The 24,597-nt window shown below is 46.0% G+C and overlaps 1 protein-coding gene across 1 annotated transcript in view; it reads left to right on the top strand.

Annotated features, from left to right (window-relative positions):
- TIMELESS (timeless circadian regulator) overlaps positions 1-24,597 on the top strand; it is a 156,503-nt gene that overhangs the window by 40,365 nt on the left and 91,541 nt on the right. Inside the window, exons 5-11 of the mRNA XM_040425614.1 lie at positions 1,832-1,894; positions 2,160-2,261; positions 3,122-3,277; positions 6,403-6,536; positions 7,270-7,357; positions 8,750-8,926; positions 9,370-9,587. Coding sequence (XP_040281548.1) covers positions 1,832-1,894; positions 2,160-2,261; positions 3,122-3,277; positions 6,403-6,536; positions 7,270-7,357; positions 8,750-8,926; positions 9,370-9,587 — 938 coding nt within the window. The remainder of the gene's footprint in view (positions 1-1,831; positions 1,895-2,159; positions 2,262-3,121; positions 3,278-6,402; positions 6,537-7,269; positions 7,358-8,749; positions 8,927-9,369; positions 9,588-24,597) is intronic.

Genomic DNA, 24,597 nt, shown 5'->3' with positions numbered 1-24,597 from the left:
CTGATGTCCAGTCAGGCTTTGACGCTTTTGCCAAACACACAGCCTGAAAAAGTCGTATTAAACAACTATACACATTTATTTAATGAAACAAGATGCCTGTCTGTGTGAGAGTGCCATCCAGCCGTTAACAGTTGGGGTGCCTTTGTGCCATTTTAAATCAAAATGTAACCTTTTGTAAAAAAAATAATATTGACATTGACGAGTCTGATCCAAGCACAACACCCTCAGAACTGAAGGGACCAAAACCTTTCAAGATCCAGATGTTCAGTCACTGGAGGGGAAGACATGACAGTAGCAAGATGTGATCTTTCTTGCATTCAGCTTCCATGCTCACTCACCAAACCAAGAACTAAAATATTTCATGCTGTGCAATAAGTACTGGATCTAGGCCGTTATATTCTACCCTTGAAAAGTGTTTAAAGTCACGAGTTATTGCGTTCATCCTCGGCAGGGAACGGGTTAACTAGCATCTCCGTAGCATCATCACACTTTGTGTTCTTGCTGACATGTTTCTTGAATTAAATAACTTGCGCATTACCCTCTCCCGCTATTTTGTAGACAATGCAATGATAAGGGCTTCTAAGTGTTCCCTCAAAAGCAGCTACGGCAAGGTGGCTAATAGCAGCTCGGCTGGGCAACCTGGTATTGAAAGAGATGCAAACTGTCTTTCATTGGATAATCAAGTCTTTCGGTCAGTACCCAAAATCTGTGTTTCTGTGGAGCAGATCAGCTCCAACCAGGAACCGCTACAGATAAACAATAAAACTATATGGAGACAAGCAATTGCTGTGACAAATACCCGTTTATATGCAGAGGAGATGACTGCGGCATGTAAATACTGCTTCCTTCTCCCTCAGAGCTGAACCTGGACATACCCTTATTTTCACCCAGACAGCCCCCCTGAGGCTAGCATCTGAGCATCTCATGCTCCGATGCGCTCCCTTGCCCCACACTAAATAGCGCAGGGCACGGGCTCTTTTGTTTTCAATAACACACTGCCGGGCGTAAACTTCCGCCGGCAGTGTGTTTGGTGACGTCACCGACTCTGAGGGGCCGGCTTTAGCTCTGCCCTAGCCGTTTTACTGGCTAGGGCAGAGCTAAATTCCGCCCATCAGTGCTGGTGACGTCACCGGGGTTCCTGGCAGTTCCTGGAGAGCCCCGGTACGTCACCGGATCTCCAAAAAAATGCCTTTGCCCTGCGCAATTTAGCGCAGGGCAAAGGAGAGCATCGGAGCATGAACTGCTCCGATGCTCATGTCAGGGGGGCTGCCGGGGTGAAAATGGAGGGATGTCCGGGTTCAGCTCTGAACCCGGACAACCCCTTTAAGTGGATTGTCCCATGAATAATCTAAAAAATTAACAAAATATAGTACATAGCAATCTTTCTAACAAAGCTAGAACCAGCCCTGTACCTCTCATGGATCCAGAGATCTCCACATTCATTGCTCTGCTAGATTTATATCAAGCTGACAGCTCAGGGGAGTGTCTTTTCTGCTGCTGCTCAGGGGGCGTGTCCATTCTGCTGCAGCTCTCTACCTATCACAGTTCAAGAGGCAGTTGAACGATGAAACGGAGCATGTGCGGCCATCTAAGTGAGCAGGACAAAGAAATAAGAAAAAGAACAACCAGCAGGTGGCGATATACAGAGATTATATTCATTAACTCAGTGGCTATACAAAATTTTTAAATACATGCAATTACAAAAGTATTCAGATCCAGGAGTTGGTTTTAAAACTATAGTATTATTTTCGTGTGACAAACCCTTTAAGTTGTTTAGTAGCAGTAAATACCAAGCTGGTCTCAGTTTTTTTATTTTGTTTCTGGTTCTCAGGCCTTTGCAAATGAAAGACTGTTTGTAGTCTTGAGTGAAAAGCTCTATGATTTGCTGCAGATGGTAAGTCACGTTTATTCACTTTAGTCACTTTATTTTTTGTTTGTATTGTTCTTTTTTTGTCTTGTTTTGTTTGTCTGTTTCATCTGGAATTGCCACTTGCAAAATCTTATGCTATATTTGGGTTGCATTGCACTGCAGGTATACCTCTTGAGTTATGATAAATCTGTTAAGTTTCTCAAAACAAACTGTTTAATCTGTTTTGCACGAGGCTTGATATTTTTACACTTCATTTAAAATTCTTAATTTTTGTCTGTTTTTCGAATAGGACTGGGAGCAACGTGAAGAGGATCATAACTTGCTCATTGAAAGGATCCTTTTATTAGTACGAAATATACTTCATGTACCTGCAGATCCAGATGAGGAAAAGGTCTTTTATCATTCTTTGTTACAGCAAAATGTGTTTGAATTTGTGAAACTATATTTTGCAGGTACAGAGCTCTATTTTAACACCTTTTAAAAGGGTTTTCTCATGATGGATCGTTATGGCAGATCCACATGATCCCACCTCTGGGACCTGCATGTATCTTGAAAACGGACCCATTTTCAGTATATGGCGAGGACATGCACAACTTTCTACATTAACTTTTTATAGAGTTCTGAGAGTAGGGCCTCATGCTCAATTTGCGGTCCCTAATGCACGGGCACCATCCGTGTGGCTGCCGCAGACAGATCCAGACGCATTCAACGTGTTCTATTTTTGCAGTGTGGAGGCACCGAGAGAAACTCCACAGAAGCACTTCGTAGTGGTTCCGAGCATCTGTTCCGCACCGTGCCTTCTGGTTTGCGGACCCGTCCGTATATTGTGGACCCGCTGTTTGCGGCCTGCAGTACGGGCACGGCCGCATGCATGAGGCCTAATTTTTTTAAATAATTTTTTTTTTCAAAGTGAATGCCGTAAAAACAAAGCCAAAAATGTTTTTTTATTTTTTTATTTTGGCCCACAAAGAATTTTTCCTAATTTTAAGTATTATTAAAGCACCATTCGTTCCATGGCACTGTATATATCAGTATGAGGTAAAGTAAATTAAACAGCGCCATTAAAAAAAATCTACTTGTCCCACAAACTGTAAGCCCTCGTAAGGCTATATAAATAGAAAAGTAAAACGATTATGGCTCTTGGAAGGTGGAGAAGAAAAAAACAAAGTTGGCTCAGTCCTTTAGGGGTTCTGTAAAATGACTACATTTTTAAGCATGTGTCTCTTGCTCATTATGTTTTGCTTCTTTCAGAATGTGGATGATGATGCTAGCATTCATGACAGAGTATTGTGGGCAGTCCACATGAGTGGTATGGATGACCTTGTAAAGTTCTTGGCTAGTTCAGAGACGGAGCAGCAATGGAGCATGCATGTTTTAGAAACAGTGTCTCTCATGTTCCGAGATCAGGTGAGTGACTGCCACACATCAGCAAGAAATGATATGATTGTTCTTACCCATCCCTAGAATGGAATGGCCCAGTTACCTGCTCCCAGAGGAAATGAGCGCAGTCAAGTGACTTTCTGCCTGGGTGAACGTGAGATATAGAAGAGTGAATGCTAACTCAACATAATGAGGAGCATGCATCTTCACTGGAAATCTGATAGCAGTTCAAACAGTCCAGTATCTTGATCACACATCAGTAGGATATGCCACAAACATTTCTAGTGGGTAATTACACTTGAAAGACTTTGGTATGTCAATAAATAATATATGCAGGGAGATTATATTGTCGAGCAGAATTTCTGAAACAACTGAAAGGCTGGACCTGCCCATGGTCCAGCCTTTCCAGCTCCGCTCCAGGCAGCTTACCGTCTGCCCAGGACCATGAATTGGCTTGGTCCAGTTACTGCTGTAGCCAGTCATTGGCCTCAGTGGTCACATCTACTTGAACGCTATATCATATGAAAAGTAGATGAAAATGGACAATATGCTTGAGAAAGCAGATTCCCACTGTACTTAAAAAAGGTTGCATCTCTGACTTGTACAACCAAATGCAGTACTGAAAACAATAATTTTTGCTGGGCTGTTGTCCAAACTTTTTATACAAGGATTTTATAGACTTTTGCTACTGATTTATTAGGGCCACAGCAGGAATATTTTATTGACGTAGCAAGTACTGAGGTCTAAGGCTACTTTCACATTAGTGTCAGCAGGGTCCGGCATGGAACAGTCTGCCGAACCCTGCTAACGCTAATGTAAAAGTAGCCTAATCTCAGCAAAAACAGAGGAAACAACTGAAGGGAAATCAGAAGATAATATATCTTGCATTACTGGAACCCATGTTTTATATCTGCACCAATGTCTAGGGTTTAATAGCCGAATACTGATTTGCTATTTATGTATATAGGTTTCGTGTTTTTTTTCATGCCGGTTTTCGTTTTTGATCATTAATATCAGCATGGCAGGGGTCTGACTTTCACCAGCCCTGGCTATCGGCTGTTTGATGAGGCTACTGTGGTCCCCAGAGCACTGATGAGCTCGGTGCTCTTTTTACAACTTGCCAAGCACAACGCCATACATTGTATAACGGATATGCTTGCTTTTGCACCTCAGTCCCATTGACTTGAATGGGACTAATCTGCGTTTAGGTCATGTGACCGATGTATGGTGATGTCACTGGCTTCTGATGTTGCGGCCTCTTTGAATAGTTGATCAGCAAGAGTGCTGGAACATTTAATTCGTTTTTCTCATCTGTGTCATTGGGGGACTCGGGCAAGACCATGGTATAGCTGCTGCCAGTAGGAGGTGGAAACTGAGCAAAAAGAGTAAACTTCTCCCACCTGCTATGCCCTTTCTGCAGGGACTAAGCTAGGACAGTTATAGCTTAGTGTTTGTAGGAAGCAGATGTACCTGCTTGGCAGGTCTGCTAAAAATGTATTTATTTATTTTTGTTTCTGTTACTCTCTGGGGCTACAGGCCACCTGTTTCCCCACACGTGGAGGGAGACCAGCTGGTCACTACTTCCTACCGCTGGAAGGCAAGGAGAAATGGTAAGGTTGCCAGCAATTGGGTCACCTTTCCACTTTTATGCCCCTTATTTCCAGCATAGCTTCTGTCCCCAAGGGGGCAGCATGTTAGCGAAGGTTACATGCTGGAATATGGGTGGGCTGAAAAAGTTAGACAGGCAAGTATGTATAGGTACCCTATCTCTTCTATGAAGTCGCCAATTTCACTATATCCATTGTGGATGCTGTTTCACCCGCCCGCCCTTTGGCACTTCCATTAGGCAGAGTCCTGGCTTACCTATGCTGCAGCCCCCTACCACAGCCTTCCTGTCACATGGATAGCTGGTTCACTGGATTTACCACACGCCACACTCTTCGTTCCAGGACTTATGTTCGCTCGGTGCAGGTGAGAGTTTTGCGGGCGCTGGAACCACTTTAGCAAACGGCTTAGCCTTGAGCCTGGACTTTCTCCTGGGCTCACTGGGTGAGCATTTCACTTCTGCTTCTTGCTTCTCACTGTTCAGGTGAAGCACATACATGTGAGCAGGACAATGCGCTGCTAGTCCTTGGGCCTAGGCCTCTCCCTGGAGACGAGGTAGTAAGGGGTCAGGATTAGTGCTCAGTTGCTAGTGCTTCAGCTTGGATTGTGCTGCCTTCTTCCTCTTTGATGTGAAAACTTTGTGTCTTATCATTCCTCCTCTCCCTATTCTAGACATCGTCATATTCACATGCTCTTCTCCTTGCCTTGGGGGACCTCACCAGTGGTAGATTCTAGAAGATCTGAACTATTTGGCACACTACCCTTCCTACTGGGCCTCAAGTTCCTCACTCTTGCTTCTCTCCTGTGATTGTTAATCAGCACCATTTCAGATTCAAGGGCTGAACCCCCCCCAGATACTGTGGCCACAGTGTAGCACTTTGCTTGTTTCTACCACACAAAGTTTCCGTGCAGTCAGTCAGGCCCCCTTTGCCCCGCCTGCTTACCCCAGTGTCTAGCGCCCGTGAAGCCAGTCCATCTGCCCTTGTGTCTCCAGTGGCCGCATTCACTGGTCAAGAGGATGCAGGTTGTCTCTTAAACTGATGCGACCAATGTGGTGATTCTGGGCTATATAGATCCCTGAGGTCAGATGTGGCCCATTCCAGTTCAGAGGAAATTGCGATAGGCTCCCGTGATGAGCATTAACGATAAAGGGCCGAACGTCCAACCATTCAAGGCATTCTTTTTCCCTTGGATTGTCACTCTCGGAGTTCGCTTAATGGGCTTTTCATTCCTTTCCATTTTATATCAGTGCAATTTGATGTCTATTTGTGCAGTCCCCACATCCTGTAGGGGTTGCTAAGACGAACTTGTCTTAGCTTAGTACGTATAGCTGGTGAAAGAGTTCACTCTTTTTGCTTAGTATCCACCTCCTAGTGACAGCAGTTATACTATGCTCTTGCCTGTATCCTCCAATGAACAGAAGAGAAACATTTTATGGTAAGTGCAAAAATCTGCTAATTAACGTTGTTAAACTATTGAAACATTCTGTGTGTGTGTTTTTTTAAAAAAAAAATTATTTATATAAATATATATGAACTGCTTTACAGAATGCCGAGCAGTTGGCTGCAACTGGTCAGGGACGATTTTCGGCTGAAAGAGTAACAGACCTTAAAGACTTAGAGATTCTTCGGCAAAAAGAAATGGCAGAAAAAAAGAGCAGAGTATTTCAGCGTGGTACCAGGTAATTTGAGCATATAAGGATAGCTTTGGAAATAAGTGGATCTACACGCTAACCCCTAAATAGAGAGCTGGAGCTATGCAGTGTTCTTCCTCTGTAATGTTTCTTGTAGTTGTATAAGCAAATTGGCTACTGGCCGATATTTTTTTCCCAGTGTGCCCCTGTACACACTCACTGTCCAGTGAATGCTTACAGTGTCTCAATGTGTAGAGTCAAAGGGAATGGTAATTTCAAGGTCCAGACAGAATTACCAATACAGAGTTTTAAGAATAAAAAAATGCTCCATGTGTTTTAAATGAAGAATACACTTACTGGCTAACAGTCAGGAGAGGTGATGCATCCTCTTCAAAAAGTCTCCTCACTAAAATCTTAAACACTGGATATTTTTTATGTTGTCTATTGAGTATTTGTGTGATTTAAATTGATTTTGATGGTTATTCCCATCTCAAACGGTTATGGCATAGCCACAGGATATGTCAATATAGGTGCAGGTCTTATGGGACCCACGCCTATCTAGAGAACCCTTATAGAAGTTCATGGATGAGACCCATGCATGTGCGGCCTCCTAACCATTTACAGCAGCTGTGGGACGGCGGTTGCTGGAACCCTGTTGTCGAGAGGCGCTGGAAGCAGAATTGTGTGTCGAGGATATGCCATAAATGTCGGAGGATGGAGTAGCCTTTTAACTTATAATATACATCAACTGGATTTACTAAGCTGTGTTTTCTTGTTCTAGGCATTCTCGGTTTGGTGGCTCGTATGTAATTGAGGGTTTAAAATCGATTGGAGATAATGATGTCATCTACCACCAGGGGCTTCATAATGTAAGTATTTCTCATTTAAAGTGATAGGAGCTGGATATTTAAGTTCATGTGCATGGTAAAGATGGTGTGGCTCCAACAAGTAGATTAAGATTTGCTATGCATGTCAGTACCTATGCAAATTTTTTATTTCTGTAGTGTGGATATAGTATTTGTTAGCATCTGATCCACTTTGCATTACGCTGCAGATCTTACACTTTGGATTTGATGGTGGATCTGCTATGTGTAAGCTTAACTTTAAAAGTTACTGTATTTGCTCTTCTTTACCTAAAATACATCGCACACTTCGCTTAACCCTAATATAAATCAGTGTAGCTGAGAACCTGTGTGGGTCCCCCCCATCCTTAAGTGGGCCCTTCCTGAGCTGAAGGATACTTCATTTGTTTTCATAGTTATACGAAATATCAAATTTTTTTTTTTTTTTCCCAATGAAGCAATTCGTTTTTTTTATTTAATGAAACCCTCCAGTTTCCAGGAAAAAATAAATAAATCACTAGCTGGTTAACGAACAGAAGCCTTACCTCATTACCTCCTTTCCGTCCTTTTAGCTGCAGGTCTGCTAGTTCCTGCTCTCCTTTTCTGCTATCAAAGATGGTCGCGCCACTTCTCAGATTACATGATGCCTACTGTGAATTTGGTAGCTCAAGACACTTCCTGCTGCCTTATATTGGCCAGTACTATCAACTTGAACAGACCTGGACAAGTAGGAAATTTCTTGGGCTACCAGTGCACATCATAAAGTCTGAAAAGCAGTCCAGCCATCTTGGATGTCGGAAGAGGAGCTCTTAAATTAGCAGATCTGCAGCTAAAGAGTTGAAAAGAAGGTCACAATGTTAAAAAAAAATATATTTATTCATATTTTGGGTTGATATTAATAATCATAAATAGGCGTGAGTCTATTGAGGACTCCGCCTATCTAGACTATAAATACTAACTACCTGTTGCTATACGCCCTTCCTGAACTACGTGCGTTGACTTGCGGCCGCGACTACAAACGACTATAAACTGTTTTGTACAATAAAATATTTATTAAAACAAATACAAGTCTACAGTCTATTATTAAAAGGTTGGATATATATATACACACACACACACACACACACACACACACACACACACACACACACACACACACACACACACACACACACACACACACACACACACACACACACACACACATCGCAGCAGCACAGTCAGACGTGATGAACTGGGTGCAAATCCACGATAACACAATCGGGGCCCGCGATTGGTGGGTATTATTGACCACATTTAGATGTGTGTGTAATATATATATTACACCTACACAGCACTTCCCTCTACACACCATGTAAGTGTACTGTTCTTTTGAATGATTTTTCATGTGTATTGAAAGATTTACTTTGTGAATAACAGTTTCAGAATTACACCCATGACCTTGGAAAGAACTTAAGGAGAGTCTCAAAGAGGAAGCAACAAGCCAAAGATACAGAGACACGCCGTCGTTCAGCTTTAAATGTCCGTCTCTTCCTGAAGGAGTTCTGCATAGACTTCTTGGAGAACTGTTATAATCGACTCATGTACATTGTGAAGGTGATTAATGTAGTCAGAGACGTGTAAATATTAAAGGAGCAGAAATATATAGAAATGAAATGACCTGATGGGAGCCTGATTATTAGGGCCCCATTGAAGCCTATAATGAGTTTACAGTGTTAGGTAAATTGCAGTTGACACTGCCTGGTTGGGGCATTTCATGAAGGCTCAAATTGAATTACTTTAATCTGATGTCTTGAGAACTAAGGAATTTTTACATACAGTATCTTAGAAAGTGGCATAATATACATGAATAAGCTTTACTCGCTGAGACATGGATAATGGAGAGATTTGCCTCTGTCAGTTAGAGCAGAGATTCTCAAGACACAAAGTTGCATTGTTTGTCTATTGCAGCATGCATATGCTTGACAGCCTCTTTGAGGACATATACATGGTTTTGGATTTCACTTGACCTCTCTTTTGTTTATTTTTTTTATTTTAAGGATCACTTGATTCGTGAGAAGGCACAGCAGCATGATGAAACGTACTACCTTTGGTCAATGGCTTTTTTCATGGCCTTCAATCGTGTGCATCAGTTTCGACCAGAGCTTGTGTCTGAAACAGCTAGCATAAGGACTTTCCATTTTATAGAGCAAAACCTCACCAATTACTATGAGATGATGCTAATGGACAAGAAAGAGGCTACATCTTGGGCTCGCAGGTAGGACTAATGAAATTGGTGTTTTTTCCCAATGGATTATTCTAAGGCCTCCTGCACACGGCCGTTTTTTTTTCCCATTTACTGGCCGTTTTTTGCGTTCCGTATACGGAACCATTCATTTCAATGGTTCCGCAAAAAAAACGGAATGTACTCCGTATGCATTCCGTTTCCGTATTTCCGTTCCGTTTTAACATAGAACATGTCCTATTATTGCCCGCAAATCCCGGTCCGTGGCTCCATTCAAGTCAATGGGTCCGCAAAAAAAACGGAACACATACGGAAATGCATCCTTATGTCTTCCGTTCCCGTTCCATTTTTTCCTGAACCATCTATTGAAAATGTTATGCCCAGCCCAATTTTATCAATGTAATTACTGTATACTGTATATGCCATACGGAAAAACGGAACAGAAACGGAAACACAACGGATCCGTGAAAAACGGACCGCAAAACACTGAAAAAGCCATACGGTCGTGTGCAATAGGCCTAAGAGTGAGGTTTTCAACTTTGCTTTTTTTTTTTTTTTATAAGCAGAGTATACCCTGATCAGTTTTGTAATTGTTTGTAAGGGTGGGTTCACACTAGCGTTATGGAGTCTGTTATGGCTTTCCGTTATAACGAAATCCATAGGATGGAATGCAAAACAGAAGCCTTTAAGAGGCATTCCGTTTTGCTCCGTCCTAATAAAAGTCTATGGGAAAACATAACTCAACTGTCTGGGTCCCGTTATGCAAGACGGAAAACAAAGTCCTGTTGACAGGACTTTGTTTTCCGTCTTGCATAACGGGAACCAGACGGATCCGTTTTGATTCCCATAGACTTCTATTAGGACGGAGAGCAAACGGAATGCTTTTTAACCACTTCAGCCCCCAGTGCTTAAACACCCTGAAAGACCAGGCCACTTTTTACACTTCTGACCTACACTACTTTCACCGTTTATTGCTCGGTCATGCAACTTACCACCCAATGAATTTTACCTCCTTTTCTTCTCACTAATAGAGCTTTCATTTGGTGGTATTTCATTGCTGCTGACATTTTTACTTTTTTTGTTATTAATATCGAAATTTAACGAATTTTTTTGCAAAAAATGACATTTAATAACTTTCAGTTGTAAAATTTTGCAAAAAAAACGAGATCCATATAGAAATTTTGCTCTAAATTTATTGTTCTACATGTCTTAGATAAAAAAAAAATGTTTGGGTAAAAAAAAAATGGTTTGGGTAAAAGTTATAGCGTTTACAAACTATGGTACAAAAATGTGAATTTCCGCTTTTTGAAGCAGATCTGACTTTCTGAGCACCTGTCATGTTTCCTGAGGTTCTACAATGGCCAGACAGTACAAACACCCCACAAATGACCCCATTTCGGAAAGTACACACCCTAAGGTATTCGCTGATGGGCATAGTGAGTTCATAGAACTTTTTATTTTTTGTCACAAGTTAGCGGAAAATGATGATTTTTTTTTTTTTTTTTTTTTTTCTTACAAAGTCTCATATTCCACTAACTTGTGACAAAAAATAAAAACTTCCATGAACTCACTATGCCCATCAGCGAATACCTTGGGGTCTCTTCTTTCCAAAATGGGGTCACTTGTGGGGTAGTTATACTGCCCTGGCATTTTAGGGGCCCAAATGTGTGGTAAGGAGTTTGAAATCAAATTCTGTAAAAAATGACCTGTGAAATCCGAAAGGTGCTCTTTGGAATGTGGGCCCCTTTGCCCACCTAGGCTGCAAAAAAGTGTCACACATCTGGTATCTCCGTACTCAGGGGAAGGTGGGGAATGTGTTTTGGGGTGTCTTTTTACATATACCCATGCTGGGTGAGATAAATATCTTGGTCAAATGCGAACTTTGTATAAAAAAATGGGAAAAGTTGTCTTTTGCCAAGATATTTCTCTCACCCAGCATGGGTATATGTAAAATGACACCCCAAAACACATTCCCCACCTTCTCCTGAGTACGGAGATACCAGATGTGTGACACTTTTTTGCAGCCTAGGTGGGCAAAGGGGCCCATATTCCAAAGAGCACCTTTCGGATTTCACAGGTCATTTTTTACAGAATTTGATTTCAAACTCCTTACCACACATTTGGGCCCCTAGAATGCCAGGGCAGTATAACTACCCCACAAGTGACCCACATTTTGGAAAGAAGAGACCCCAAGGTATTCGCTGATGGGCATAGTGAGTTCATGGAAGTTTTTATTTTTTGTCACAAGTTAGTGGAATATGAGACTTTGTATGAAAAAAAAAAATAAAAATAAAAATAAATCATCATTTTCCACTAACTTGTGACAAAAAAATAAAAAATTCTAGGAACTCGCCATGCCCCTCACGGAATACCTTGGGGTGTCTTCTTTCCAAAATGGGGTCACTTGTGGGTAGTTATACTGCCCTGGCATTTTTCCAGGGGCCCTATGTGTGGTAAGTAGGTAATGACCTGTGAAATCCTAAAGGTGCTCTTTGGAATATGGGCCCCTTTGCCCACCTAGGCTGCAAAAAAGTGTCACACATGTGGTATCGCCGTATTCAGGAGAAGTTGGGGAATTGTTTTGGGGTGTCATTTTACATATACCCTTGCTGGGTGAGAGAAATATCTTGGCAAAAGACAACTTTCTCCCATTTTTTTATACAAAGTTGGCATTTGACCAAGATATTTCTCTCACCCAGCATGGGTATATGTTATAATGACACCCCAAAACACATTCCCCAACTTCTCCTGAGGTACGGGGCGATACCAGATGTGTGACACTTTTTTGCAGCCTAGATGCGCAAAGGTGCCCAAATTCCTTTTAGGAGGGCATTTTTTAGACATTTGGATACCAGACTTCTTCTCACCTTTGGGGGCCCCTAGAATGCCAGGGCAGTATAAATAACCCCACATGTGACCCCATTTTGGAAAGAAGACACCCCAAGGTATTCATTGAGGGGCATGGCGAGTTCATAGAATTTTTTTTTTTTGGCACAAGTTAGCGGAATTGATATTTTTAATTTTTTTCTCACAAAGTCTCCCGTTCCGCTAACTTGGGACAAAAATTTCAATCTTTCATGGACTCAATATGGCCCTCACGGAATACCTGGGGGTGTCTTCTTTCCGAAATGGGTCACATGTGGGGTATTTATACTGCCCTGGCATTCTAGGGGCCCTAAAGCGTGAGAAGAAGTCTGGAATATAAATGTCTAAAAAATTTTACGCATTTGGTTTCCGTGAGGGGTATGGTGAGTTCATGAGAGATTTTATTTTTTGACACAAGTTAGTGGAATATGAGACTTTGTAAGAAAAAAAATAAAAAATTCCGCTAACTTGGGCCAAAAAAATGTCTGAATGGAGCCTTACAGAGGGTGATCAATGACAGGGGGAGTGATCAATGACAGGGGGAGTGATCAATGACAGGGGTGGTGATCATGACAGGGTGGTGATCAGGGAGTCTATATGGGGTGATCACCACAGTCATTGATCATGCCCCTGTAAGGCTTCATTCAGACGTCCGGATGCGTTTTGCGGATCGGATCCATCTATCAGTGCATCCGTAAAAATCATGCGGACATCTGAATGGAGCTTTACAGGGGGGTAATCAATGACAGGGGGGTGATCACCACAGTCATTGATCATGCCCCTGTAAGGCTTCATTCAGACGTCCGGAAGCGTTTTGCGGATCGGATCCATCTATCAGTGCATCCGTAAAAATCATGCGGACATCTGAATGGAGCTTTACAGGGGGGTGATCAGGGAGTCTATATGGGGTGATCACCACAGTCATTGATCACGCCCCTGTAAGGCTTCATTCAGACGTCCGGATGCGTTTTGCGGATCCGATCCATCTATCAGTGGATCCGTAAAAATCATGCGGACCATCTGAATGGAGCTTTACAGGGGGTTGATCAATGACAGGGGGTGATCAGGGAGTCTATATGGGGTGATCAGGGGTGATCATGGTCTAATAAGGGGTTAATAAGGGGGGGGGGGGGGGGGTGTAGTGTAGTGGTGCTTGGTGCTACTTTACTGAGCTACCTGTGTCCTCTGGTGGTCGATCCAAACAAAGGGGACCACCAGAGGACCAGGTAGCAGGTATATTAGACGCTGTTTTGATAACAGCGTCTAATATACCTGCTAGGGGTTAAAAAAAAAACATCTCCAGCCTGCCAGCGAACGATCGCCGCTGGCAGGCTGGAGATCAACTCTCTTACCTTCTGTTCCTGTGAGCGCGCGCGCCTGTGTGGCGCGCGTTCACAGGAAAATCTCGGCCATCGCGAGATGACGCATATATGCGTGACTCTGCGCAGGGCTGCCACCTCCGGAACGCGATCCTGCGTTAGGCGGTCCGGAGGTGGTTAAAGGCGTCCGTTTTGCATTCCGTCATGATGCAAGTCTATGGGGCAGCAAAACGGATCCGTCCTTGTCGTCTTATGGATTCTGTAATGTTCCGTTATAACGGAAAGCCATAACGGACTCCATAACGCTAGTGTGAACCCACCCTAAATTGTATATTTTTGAGTGCTTCTGGAGACTAAATGGGGTTGTCTTGACATACTCACATGACCTGTTATCTGTTGTGAAGAGTCTTGATAGCACACTGGGGGGCCAGGTTGCTGGGGCAGCTGTTAGATACCCAGCGAGTATTGTGTGTCAGTCCCAATAATTAAAATAGAACCTGTGTATGATACTCACTGGGCATCAGATGGTCCCCCTGGCATCTGTCCCACCCACAGCATGGTTGTCTCTCTTTGCCTGCTGTTAGGGCAGGAGGAATGCCTGGACAACCCTTTTAACGTATGGCTCACCAAATGGGCACAATAAAAATGGGTGCACACCTCACTGGACTCGCCCATCCCAAAGAAAGCAATAATAAATGAGATTGTGGAGGGCACTCGCTAGATGGGAATGGTCTCTTTTCAAGTTAGATTGTTTGTTTTATTTCTACAGTTATTTTAGACTCTTATTCCTTATCTACATTCACTTTAAAATGTGGTCATATAATCACTCATCTCCTGTTTTAGGATATTTCTTGATTTTTCTTTTAATAATGTGTGGGGATATTTTGATAAACAATCTATATCCTGATGGTTAGCCAGGGATTTTTCAGAAAATATTTTTTTAAAGGCACGAGTCTCCTCAAACGTTTCCACCCCAATATAAGTCGAAAATGTATCTGTTTTAGTGGGGGCAAATTTTAACCCTTTTTTCAATAATGAGGTTTGTGCTTCTGTGAGTTGTGACTACTTAAATTTACAACATTTGGCATTACCTGTGATAGTTGTGTTTGTCTCTTCTTGTGGGAGTGTCTCCCTCTACGTATTTTCTTTAACTGTCGTGAGTTTTGATATGTGTTGGGTAATGTTCTCACATTGAGGTGCTCTGGTCGGTGATTGCTCAAATGGTTGTGTTTGTGCCGTTGTGTGTAGCCCTTCCTTTGGCGATTGTCGTGATTTATTGGAGTGATTTATTGAGTATTATATCATGTGACATGTACTGGCTATATATCATTTTTCTAAGGGTACTTTCACACTTGTGGCAGAGGAATCCGGCAGGCAGTTCCGTCGCCTGAACTGCCTGCCGTATCAGTCAGAACGTATGCCAACTGATGGAATTTGTAATACTGATCAGGATCCTGATCCATTTACAAATGCATTGAAATGTCGGATCTGTCTTTCCGGTGTCATCCGGAAAAACGAATCCAGCATTTATTTTTTTCAATTTTTTTTTTCGGTCTGCATATTTTGAATGCCGGATCTGACACTAATACATTTCTATGGGAAAAAAAATGCCGCATCCAGGCAAGTCTTCAGTTTTTTTGGCTGGAGATAAAACCGTAGCATTCTGTGGTTTTATCTTTTGCCTGATCCGTCAAAAAGACTGAACTGAAGACATCCTAAACAGATTGCTCTCCATTCAGAATGCATGGGGATAAAACTGATCAGTTATTTTCCGATATAGAGCCCCTGTGACGGAACTCTATGCCGAAAAAGATACTCTAGTTTGAAAGTACCCTAACCTGTTCACCATGGCACGCCTCCCTGGAGCAGCTCCCTCAGACCAGCTGTGTGGGAGGAGCAGCTGTAAAGTGAAAGTAAAAATCCCAGCATGCATTGCAGTAAGCATGTTCAGAGGAGCAGTCACATGACATCCCCGCCCACCTGTGTTTCCATAGAGACGAGAGCCCCTCAGATAATATCAATAACTCAGTCATCAAGGAATAACTGCTGTACAGACATAGCAATAGGAAGTGCGCCCCAGTCCCAGCAGCACACAGGAATAGAGTTTGAGCGGACACCCTGGATGTTCGGGTTCAACCGAACGTCACAAAAAAAGTTTGAGTTCGGGACCCGAACTTGACCCCGAACCCAAACCCCATTGAAGTCAATGGGGACCCGAACTTTTGAGCACTAAATGTCTCTAAAAATGTTCATGGAATGGGCTAGAGAGCTGCAAATGGCATCAAAATGTGGTTTAAGAGCATGGCATGTGCTCTGCAAACAAATGTGGATAGGGAATGACTTTAAATAACACAAAATACGTAAAAATAAAAAATAATAATCTTGATCTAGGAGGACGAGGGTCCATATGGGAGTAGGAGGTTGAGGAGGCAGTGGATGTGACGGTGTAGGTGGAAACGGCGGTAGAGGAGGTAGCCTACACTGCTTTTTGGTTTACCTATTTTTTTTTATTGGGGTACACCCCCAAAACATTGGGAAATATAACCTTTGATAACCCCCTCCAGTTATGCTAAACACACACGTTCAGACAATACACTGGCTGCAGGGCAGACCAGCACCTCCAAAGCGTAAAGGGCAAGCTCAGGCCATGTGCCCAATTTGGAGACCCATCAGTCAGTTCGCGTAGGCGTGTGCACCCATACTGCACCACCATGTTGCACCATGTCCACGAACCATTTGGATATCTTCTCTATCAACTTTCGATGTTCTTTTCTGAGCCTACCATGTTGATCACAGTTATCGGCGAATCAGGGTTTCACGGCGGAGAGGGAGTGTGAGAAAGAGAGACCACATCCAAGGGAGGTTAATTTAAAAAAAAATTAAATATGATCGAGCGGAAAAGTGGGACAAATTATTGAAGCGCAAATGTGGGACAAGTTATTAAAGTTTAATCATTGAATGAAAGGAGGGGGCGCGCATCAATTAAAGAAGAATATTTGAAATGTAATTCCCTGTCACCTATGCAGAGCAGGGGTTTTGTATACAGCAAAATTGGTAAACACATGTTCAGACAATTCACTGGCTGCAGGGCAGGCCAGCACCTCCAAGGCGTAAAGGGCAAGCTCAGGCCATGTGCCCAATCTGGAGACCCAGAAGTTGAAGGGGGCAGACCCCTCATTCAGTACGTGTAGGTGTGTGCACACATACTGCTCCACCTTGTTGGTGAAATGCTGCCTCCTGCTAAGACGTTCCATATCAGCTGGTGGTGCTGGTTGTTGTGGCGTGCTGACAAAGCTTTTCCACATTTTGGCCATGCTAACCCTGCCTTCTGAGGTGCTGGTGGTGCCCCAGCTGCGTTGGCGACCTCTTCCTCCTCCTCTGCTTTCGCCTTGTGCTTCCACTGTGCCCCCACTGTCGGGTGGGAATGCCACCAGCAGCGCGTTTGTACTCGCGCATCTTACGATCACGCTCCAGTGACGGAATTAAGGACGGTACGTTGTCCTTGTAACAGGGATCCAGTAGCGTGGCCACCCGGTAATCGGCACAAGTTAGAATGTGGGCATCTTGGCGGTCATTGCGGAGACACTGCAGCATGTAATCGCTCATGTGTGCCAGACTGCCCAGAGGCAACGAAAAGCTGTCCTCTGTGGGAGGTGTATCGTCCGTGTCCCCCCAGCCACGCACTAGTGATGGCCATGAGCTGGTTTGGGTGCCACCCTGCTGTGAACACGGTTCCTCCTCCTCCTCCTCCTCCTCCTCCTCATCCTCCACCTCGTCATCCTCCAGAACTGTGCCCTGGCTGGACAATTGTGTACCTGGCGTTTGTGGGTGCAGGACCGCACCCTCGGAGCCACTTGTGAATGACTGGCCGGAAACCCTATGAAATGATCTCTCTTCCTCATCCTGTGCCACATCCTCTTCCATCATCGCCAGCAGTGTTTTTTTCAAGGCAGCATAGAAGTGGGATAGTAACGCTGAGAACTGTGTTATCAGCACTGGCCATGTTGGTGGAGTACTCGAAACAGCGCAACAAGGAACACAGGTCTCGCATGGAGGCCCAGTCATTGGTGGTGAAGTGGTGCTATTCCGCAGAGCGACTCACCCGTGCGTGCTGCAGCTGAAACTCCACTATTGCCTGCTGCTGCTCGCACAGTCTGGCCAGCATGTGCAAGGTGGAGTTCCACCTTGTGGGCACGTCGCCTATGAGGCGGTGAGCGGGAAGGCCGAAGTTACGCTGCAGAGCTGACAGGTGAGCAACAGCAGGGTGTGAACGCTGAAAAGCGCACACAGACGGCCCGCACTTTATGCAGCAGCTCTGACATATCGGGGTAATTTTTAAGGAACCTCTGCACCACCAAATTCAGCACATGCGCCAGGCAAGGGATGTGTGTCAAACCGGCTAGTCTCAGAGCTGCTACGAGATTTCGCCCATTATCGCACACCACCAGGCCGGGCTTGAGGCTCACTGGCACCAACCACTCATCGGTCTGTTGTTCAAGGCCCGTCCACAGCTCCTGTGCGGTGTGGTGTTTGTCCCTCAAACAGATAAGTTTTAAAACTGCCTGCTGTCGTTTACCCCTGGATGTGCTGAAGTTGGTGGTGAAGGTGTTAAGCTGACCGGATGAGGAGCCGGTAGAGGAGGAGGAAGCAACAGGAGGCAAAGAGAAGCGCCCTGCAATCCTCGATGGTGGAAGGGCATGCGACAAACTGCTATCTGCCTCAGGCCCAGCCACCACTGCATTTACCCAGTGTGCTGTTATGGAGATCTAACGTCCCTGACCGTGCTTACTGGTCCACATATCCGTAGTTAGGTGGACCTTGCCACAGATGGCGTTGCGCAGTGCACACCTGATTTCTCCCCCCCCCCCCCCCCCCCCACTTGGTTGTGCAGGGAAGGGATGGCACGCCTGGAAAAGTAGTGGCGGCTGGGCACGACGTACTGTGGGACAGCCACCACCATAAGGCTTTTAAAACTCGCAGTCTCCACCAGACGGAATGACAGCATTTCAAAGGCCAGTAATTTTGAAATGCTGGCATTCAAGACCAGGGATTGCGGGTGGGTAGGGGGTACTTCCTCTTCCGCTCCAGTGTTTGGGAGATTGAGAGCTGAACGCTTCCGTGGGACATTGTGGAGATGCTTGGTGACCCATGTGGTGGTGTTGCTGTCAGATCCTCTGTTTGCAGGGTGGCAGGTGCCACTGTCACTCCAGAGCAGGGCTGTGGAGTCGGTAGATAAATGGTCCGACTCCGACTCCTCAGTTTTTGGTACTTCTGACTCCTTTGTATTTAATATGCAAATGTATTTTATACATTCCTTGAAGGAAAGAAAGGCAACATACATGTCATTACCACAGAACTACTGGCTAGGAAGCTGCTGCCTTCTCCTTTGTGTGCTGATCTTCTGCTGAAGATAGGGCAGTGGGAGGATACAGGAAGGGGCATTTATTTTAAAACATTATTTCCCTAGTAGAATCCCATAGTCATGTTTAAAGTTTAAGCTAACAATCTGAGTTTACAAGTTTTTATAGCCTTAGCTGAATGACAGCAGTTTTTCAAATGCTTTACAGCTTCAGTCTTGAACTATTGACTACCCATTCCCTTCAGTTATACAAGTGTCTAGTCCTGCAAAAAACATTTACTTAATCAGTTATCAGTGAGAGGCTAGGTTAACCATGGGCGTTGCGTTCCCTGTAACAGCGGAACACAACACAATGGAAAGTATAAGTATTGCCGCTCCTTAACTGTGCGTTGCGTGCCATATAGTGAAGCATATGAAAAGCATGCTTCTTCATGATCACTTAACGTGTTCGTTTTGCGGTAACGTGACGTACTGCATGCATTGGCCTTTATTCTTACAGTAGAGAAGTACCGTATTTTTCACAAAAGTGGGGGGAAAATAGCAGTGCGTCTTATGGGGGCCAATGCTGCAACCGTCCGGTGAATAGGCTGAGAGGGAGGAGGGGCTGGGGGCCGGCATCTGTTTCTGTAATGGCAGCAGGGCCCGGTGCAGTCACTGTATTCTACTACACTGTGCCCCGTTCACTGTAGTATACGGTAATCATATCTAACTTGTGGGTATTGTTAAAGTATTCCAATCATCTTAAATCTAGCGCTGTACTACTTACTACTAACTTCTTAACAGTCAGGTGGCCGCTCGTAGCGTAGCTCACTACGTCATGCGCCTGCTCCGCCCACTTTATGAATGAAGCAGGCATCGGTCCCCGCTGCCATTACAGAAACAGATGCCGGCCCCCATTCACTACACAGGGACACTGTTAAGGGGGGGGGGGGGGGGGGGGGATCTGTGGATGACACATAAGATAAGATGCTATATATGTGTCATCCACAGATGCCCCCATGGCAGTGCCACCCACAGATGCCCCCATGGCAGTGCCACCCACAGATGCCCCCATGGCAGTGCCACCCACAGATGCCCCCATGGCAGTGCCACCCGCAGATGCCCCCCACGGCAGTGCCACCCGCAGATGCCCCCCACGGCAGTGCCACCCGCAGATGCCCCCCACGGCAGTGCCACCCGCAGATGCCCCCCACGGCAGTGCCACCCACAGATGCCCCCCACGGCAGTGCCACCCACAGATGCCCCCCACGGCAGTGCCACCCACAGATGCCCCCCCACGGCAGTGCCACCCGCAGATGCCCCCCACGGCAGTGCCACCCGCAGATGCCCCCCACGGCAGTGCCACCCGCAGATGCCCCCCACGGCAGTGCCACCCACAGATGCCCCCCACGGCAGTGCCACCCGCAGATGCCCCCCACGGCAGTGCCACCCGCAGATGCCCCCCACGGCAGTGCCACCCGCAGATGCCCCCCACGGCAGTGCCCACCCGCAGATGCCCCCCACGGCAGTGCCACCCGCAGATGCCCCCCACGGCAGTGCCACCCGCAGATGCCCCCCACGGCAGTGCCACCCGCAGATGCCCCCCACGGCAGTGCCACCCGCAGATGCCCCCCACGGCAGTGCCACCCGCAGATGCCCCCCACGGCAGTGCCACCCGCAGATGCCCCCCACGGCAGTGCCACCCGCAGATGCCCCCCACGGCAGTGCCACCCGCAGATGCCCCCCACGGCAGTGCCCCCCGCAGATGCCCCCCACGGCAGTGCCACCCGCAGATGCCCCCCCACGGCAGTGCCACCCGCAGATGCCCCCCCACGGCAGTGCCACCCGCAGATGCCCCCCACGGCAGTGCCACCCGCAGATGCCCCCCACGGCAGTGCCACCCGCAGATGCCCCCCACGGCAGTGCCACCCGCAGATGCCCCCCACGGCAGTGCCACCCGCAGATGCCCCCCCACGGCAGTGCCACCCGCAGATGCCCCCCCACGGCAGTGCACCCGCAGATGCCCCCCCACGGCAGTGCCACCCGCAGATGCCCCCCCACGGCAGTGCCAACCCGCAGATGCCCCCCCACGGCAGTGCCACCCGCAGATGCCCCCCCACGGCAGTGCCACCCGCAGATGCCCCCCCCCGGCAGTGCCACCCGCAGATGCCCCCCCACGGCAGTGCCACCCGCAGATGCCCCCCCACGGCAGTGCCACCCGCAGATGCCCCCCCACGGCAGTGCCACCCGCAGATGCCCCCCCCACGGCAGTGCCACCCGCAGATGCCCCCCCCACGGCAGTGCCACCCGCAGATGCCCCCCCCACGGCAGTGCCACCCGCAGATGCCCCCCCCACGGCAGTGCCACCCGCAGATGCCCCCCCCACGGCAGTGCCACCCACAGATGCCCCCCCCACGGCAGTGCCACCCACAGATGCCCCCCCCACGGCAGTGCCACCCACAGATGCCCCCCCCACGGCAGTTGCCACCCACAGATGCCCCCCCCACGGCAGTGCCACCCACAGATGCCCCCCCCCCCGGCAGTGCCACCCACAGATGCCCCCCCCACGGCAGTGCCACCCACAGATGCCCCCCCCACGGCAGTGCCACCCACAGATGCCCCCCCCACGGCAGTGCCACCCACAGATGCCACCCACACATGCCCCCCCCACGGCAGTGCCACCCACACGGCTGCCCCCCCCACGGATGCCCCCCCCACCCACAGAGTCATCAAAAAGCAGAAGAGACTGCAGCATGACTTAGGGCTCAGACTGCTTGGCTGATTTGCAAGGGGGTGACTCACTTGGCTGGAGGTGCCAACTCTGATCATCTTTTAGCAGGAGACTGGGTGGGAGACCATGTGAAGGAACTGGAGGCATGGCAGCAACCCAATCTACTATCGCCTTTACTTGTTCTCTCCTTACCATTCGTAGAGCCGCATTAGGCCCAACCAAATATCGCTGAAGGTTCTGTCGCCTACTCTCACCTGAGGAAGGTGTTTCACTTGTGCGTGTAGCTGGCACAGATCTACCACGTCCTCTCTCTGCAACAGGAGCTCCACCAGCAGCACCATGACCCTTATTTGAAGCTCTCCTCATATTTCTCAAATATAGGATCTTGCCCGAAATGGGTGTTTATTTTTTAACCACCTCAGCCCCCATGGCTTAAACACCCTGAAAGACCAGGCCACTTTTTACACTTCTGACCTACACTACTTTCACCATTTATTGCTCGGTCATGCAACTTACCACCCAAATAAATTTTACCTCCTTTTCTTCTCACTAATAGAGCTTTCATTTGGTGGTATTTCATTGCTGCTGACATTTTTACTTTTTTTGTTATTAATCGAAATTTTACGATTTTTTTTGCAAAAAAATGAAATTTTTCACTTTCAGTTGTAAAATTTTGCAAAAAAAAACGAGATCCATATGTAAATTTTGCTCTAAATTTATTGTTCTACATGTCTTTGATAAAAAAAAAATGTTTGGGTAAAAAAAAAAAATGGTTTGGGTAAAAGTTATAGCGTTTACAAACTATGGTACAAAAATGTGAATTTCCGCTTTTTGAAGCAGCTCTGACTTTCTGAGCACCTGTCATGTTTCCTGAGGTTCTACAATGGCCAGACAGTACAAACACCCCACAAATGACCCCATTTCGGAAAGTAGACACCCTAAGGTATTCGCTGATGGGCATAGTGAGTTCATAGAACTTTTTATTTTTTGTCACAAGTTAGCGGAAAATGATGAGATTTTTTTTTCTTACAAAGTCTCATATTCCGCTAACTTGTGACAAAAAATAAAAAATTCTAGGAACTCGCCATGCCCCTCACGGAATACCTTGGGGTGTCTTCTTTCCAAAATGGGGTCACTTGTGGGGTAGTTATACTGCCCTGGCATTCTAGGGGCCCAAATGTGTGGTAAGGAGTTTGAAATCAAATTCTGTAAAAAATGACCAGTGAAATCCGAAAGGTGCTCTTTGGAATATGGGCCCCTTTGCCCACCTAGGCTGCAAAAAAGTGTCACACATGTGGTATCTCCGTATTCAGGAGAAGTTGGGGAATGTGTTTGGGGTGTCATTTTACATATACCCATGCTGGGTGAGAGAAATATCTTGGCAAAAGACAACTTTGTATAAAAAAATGGTAAAAGTTGTCTTTTGCCAAGATATTTCTCTCACCCAGCATGGGTATATGTAAAATGACACCCCAAAACACATTCCCCAACTTCTCCTGAATACGGAGATACCAGATGTGTGACACTTTTTTGCAGCCTAGGTGGGCAAAGGGGCCCATATTCCAAAGAGCACCTTTCGGATTTCACTGGTCATTTTTTACAGAATTTGATTTCAAACTCCTTACCACACATTTGGGCCCCTAGAATGCCAGGGCAGTATAACTACCCCACAAGTGACCCCATTTTGGAAAGAAGACACCCCAAGGTGTATTCGCTGATGGGCATAGTGAGTTCATGGAAGTTTTTATTTTTTGTCACAAGTTAGTGGAATATGAGACTTTGTAAGAAAAAAAAAAAAAAAATCATCATTTTCCACTAACTTGTGACAAAAAATAAAAAATTCTAGGAACTCGCCATGCCCCTCACGGAATACCTTGGGGTGTCTTCTCTCCAAAATGGGGTCACTTGTGGGGTAGTTATACTGCCCTGGCATTTTCCAGGGGCCCTAATGTGTGGTAAGTAGGTAAATGACCTGTGAAATCCTAAAGGTGCCTTTGGAATATGGGCCCCTTTGCCCACCTAGGCTGCAAAAAAGTGTCACACATGTGGTATCGCCATATTCAGGAGAAGTTGGGGAATGTGTTTTGTGGTGTCATTTTACATATACCCATGCTGGGTGAGAGAAATATTTCGGCAAATGACAACTTTTCCCATTTTTTTATACTAAGTTTGCATTTGACCAAGATATTTCTCACCCAGCATGGGTATATGTAAAATGACACACCAAAACACATTCCCCAACTTCTCCTGAGTACGGCGATACCAGATGTGTGACACTTTTTTGCAGCCTAGATGCGCAAAGGTGCCCAAATTCCTTTTAGGAGGGCATTTTTAGACATTTGGATCCCAGACTTCTTCTCACGCTTTGGGGCCCCTAGAATGCCAGGGCAGTATAAATACCCCACATGTGACCCCATTTTGGAAAGAAGACACCCCAAGGTATTCAATGAGGGGCATGGCGAGTTCATAGAAATTTTTTTTTTTTGGCACAAGTTAGCGGAAATTGATATTTTTTATTTTTTTCTCACAAAGTCTCCCGTTCCGCTAACTTGGGACAAAAATTTCAATCTTTCATGGACTCAATATGCCCCTCACGGAATACCTGGGGGTGTCTTCTTTCCGAAATGGGGTCACATGTGGGGTATTTATACTGCCCTGGCATTCTAGGGGCCCTAAAGCGTGAGAAGAAGTCTGGAATATAAATGTCTAAAAATTTTTACGCATTTGGATTCCGTGAGGGGTATGGTGAGTTCATGTGAGATTTAATTCCGCTAACTTGGGCCAAAAAAA

This window comes from Bufo bufo, chromosome 3 (assembly GCF_905171765.1).
Source record: "Bufo bufo chromosome 3, aBufBuf1.1, whole genome shotgun sequence".
Taxonomy (NCBI): domain Eukaryota; kingdom Metazoa; phylum Chordata; class Amphibia; order Anura; family Bufonidae; genus Bufo; species Bufo bufo.
This window is presented reverse-complemented; position numbering and strand designations above follow the sequence as displayed.